This window comes from Nilaparvata lugens, chromosome 3 (assembly GCF_014356525.2).
Source record: "Nilaparvata lugens isolate BPH chromosome 3, ASM1435652v1, whole genome shotgun sequence".
Classification (NCBI taxonomy): Eukaryota; Metazoa; Arthropoda; class Insecta; order Hemiptera; family Delphacidae; genus Nilaparvata; species Nilaparvata lugens.
Window position 1 is genome coordinate 91119240 of NC_052506.1, and position 3122 is coordinate 91122361.

The 3122-nt window shown below is 31.9% G+C and overlaps 1 protein-coding gene across 1 annotated transcript in view; it reads left to right on the forward strand.

Annotated features, from left to right (window-relative positions):
- Positions 1-333: 333 nt before the first annotated feature.
- Positions 334-3122, forward strand: part of LOC120350305 — a 24086-nt gene continuing 21297 nt past the window's right edge. Inside the window, exons 1-2 of the mRNA XM_039422956.1 lie at positions 334-531; positions 1276-1401. Of these exons, the coding sequence (XP_039278890.1) occupies positions 395-531; positions 1276-1401 (263 nt within the window). The 5' untranslated portion in view covers positions 334-394. The remainder of the gene's footprint in view (positions 532-1275; positions 1402-3122) is intronic.

The window sequence follows — 3122 nt, forward strand, 5'->3', positions numbered from 1 at the left end:
GACCATGGAATACAGCATACGTGTTATAGAAGTTTTCTCTGCTATTACCATGGAATACCGCACTGAGCAACTTATTGTTTCTCTTTTCTGTGCTATTACCTATTATTTGCTCTGAATGAATGATATTGCTATAAGAAAATGTTATCGATGCTATCCTCAAAATAGACTCACGTATTGGAAGCGTAGTGATATTCACTTGAAACTGACAGCATTAGTTGAAAGGAAAGCATTGGCGTTAGTTAAGAGGAATGCTGACAGCTAGAGCCTAGAGGTAGATCATGTATTTGAATAATAATGATGCTATTATTAGAATTTGCTGTCGAATTGCCACGACACTTGTACAATATTGATCAGTTTTTGGCACTATGCCAGCTAGGCAACTTTATCTTTGATAATGGTTCACGCATTTTCTAATAATATGGGGTGTAATAATATTATTAGGTTTTTTGTAATTGCGATCACAGTTTTCAATGTGTGTTTTTGCTCTGAAAGCAGAAGGTCATCAAGACTTTCCACATCTTCAAGAGCACAGTGAGTAAAGTTTTATTTCATTTTTTCGTTTTCCATATTTTTGTTGAAAAAAAACATCAAAACTTAACATAATTTCTCTTTCAAATCAAATCGTTTATTTAGCCTTAATAATAATAATAATAATAATAATTATTATTATTATGACAAAAGATAAAAACGTAGAAATTAGAATTACATTAGAATAAAATTTAATAATACAATAAAAATAACGAAGGTCCCCGCAAGGTTAAAAACCTGTGCGCAGAGGCCGAGTGTTTAAAAAATCTAGATATTTTAAAATTTAAGGATAAAATATAGAATATTTAGTTTAGTGGAAGGAAAAATAAAACAGATAGAAAATTACTAAATATGAAAAGAAACTTACTAAACTTGAAAAGAAACTAAAAACCAAGGAGGGTAAGGGAAGAACGAAATGTGAGTAATAAACAACAGGAGAGAAATTGTATCTTTGTATTGTAAATTACGAACTTTCATCCAGAAACTTGAAAGACTGGTGAGATTGACGTTGCGAACTTGCCAGCAATTCTATAGAATAGAATAGAATGACTTCTTTATTTGTTGACGTGGCGAAGCTTGTGGAAGTCTATAGTAGATGGGGTAGCTGTTGAATTGAAATATAATTACAATCGTGCTGTACTGAGGTAGGCTATCTCCATATTTTACGAATTATCAAATATTTAGGCTACTGTAATAATTGTAATCTATTCAGTATTCATGTTATAATTGTTCATATATTCATTTCAGGTTGAATGTAGAACTCTATACAGGACCAGAGACGATTCTTTCAAAACAGATAAGCTATGAAGGCGTTAGTTTGATTATTGGATCCAACTATGAGCGTGAATTGAAAACTTCAGAACCAATTTACAAGTAACAAACCTATATTCAAGTTTATTAATATGGCATTTATTATACAATATTAATAATCTAAACTATTGTATATTGTAATGAGATTCACTTGGAGCTATAAGCATCAATAATTGTGATGTAGCGCATCATCCATCCATTCAATCAATGCTGACAGATTATCATCAGTTTCTGCTGCCATGGTAGCCGATTCAGTCGATTTTCAGGTTTCACTCAACACTGATGCAATCATTGCATGCCGGGATGGATCCAGGACGGTTTCTTGCATATCTGGAAAAATTTGATGGAAACTCTTCTAGTTAATTAACCTCCAACAATCCCCCCACTACCGTTTTTATGAACGCTTTGTCCGATACATTGGTATTTACATGATTTAGAAAAGAAGAAATAACATCATCCAACCACCTATTGCTTGAATATATTTCATCTCAACTTGAGACAAACCGTAAATACGACGAGGTTCATTTTTGAAAATCCGAATCATTTGAATAAATTGCTCAATGTGTAAGGGGGGAAAAGAACGGCGGGAGAAGCCTCCACCAAAATGTGTAAGCACGATGTGCCTCCACCAATTATGTAAGGGGTATCGGAAAAGAACTATGATAACTTTTGTGAGGGGAAAAACTATTATTATAACAAAGAGAACAGAATAACTAGAAATTTAATTAATGAATGTTAACATATATAATATATATATATATATATATATATATATATATATATATAACAAAATTAATAATGAACAAAACAAGATTATTTTTTTTTATAAAAACATGATTGATATGAATTAATGGGGAAAACACTCGCTTGCAGCTAATGATGATTCAATCTTTGTGGCTATGAAAATTTAAGAACAATGATTCAGTAGTCACCTACCTTTTTGAAATGGCTTCCCACTTTGGCATCCACTGGTTTATCGCGACTTTAGTATTTTAAAAGAACAAATATTAACTGAACCAATGAATAGCTCAGAACCCGTCTCCCTCAACAATACAATTATTTTTATACTGCCCGATCTGTGACAGAATAACTGTATTATTAAACGAACCAAAATCCAGCCTTTTTCACTGGATCAGCCGGACTTAACTTTCACTCCTGTCCACAAGCGGCACGTTTTTTATTTAAAACAAAAGAGAAGCTACGTTAATTTTGACAACAAATGAAATAAACAATCTTTCTGTCGATGACAAAGATTGTTCAAAGACAAAAACACTGTTCATTAAACTTTTTTTAATTTAAAACTCTAAAATCCTGATCAATATGAGATAAATATACGATTCATAATATATATGCCCCATATGACCAGGTGACAAATGCTCAATTAGTGTTGACCAAATAAATTTTATGTAACAGGTACTTGACTAATCTGATAAATCTAAATGGGTAAAACCTATCTCAATGGGGGCATGGGACGGTCAAGCGAGAACAATACAATTTCGAGACCCTTTGGCAGGTAGATTTAGCACATTTTCGACCCTTGTGCAATGAAGCATATGTCCCCATCCTGTAATGTTTAGTAACGTTATTCTACACTTAGCATTTAAAATTTAATTAAATTTGTAAAAATAGAGCTCATTTAGAAAAATTGTTGAATTTCATCATCATAATGGAACACAATTTAGAGCCATTTCTAATATTAACAAGGAACAATGATAGTATATAGCTTTACTTTTCTATTACTATTAACAGGATATCTATACTATGTATAGTAGTATAGGTAGAAT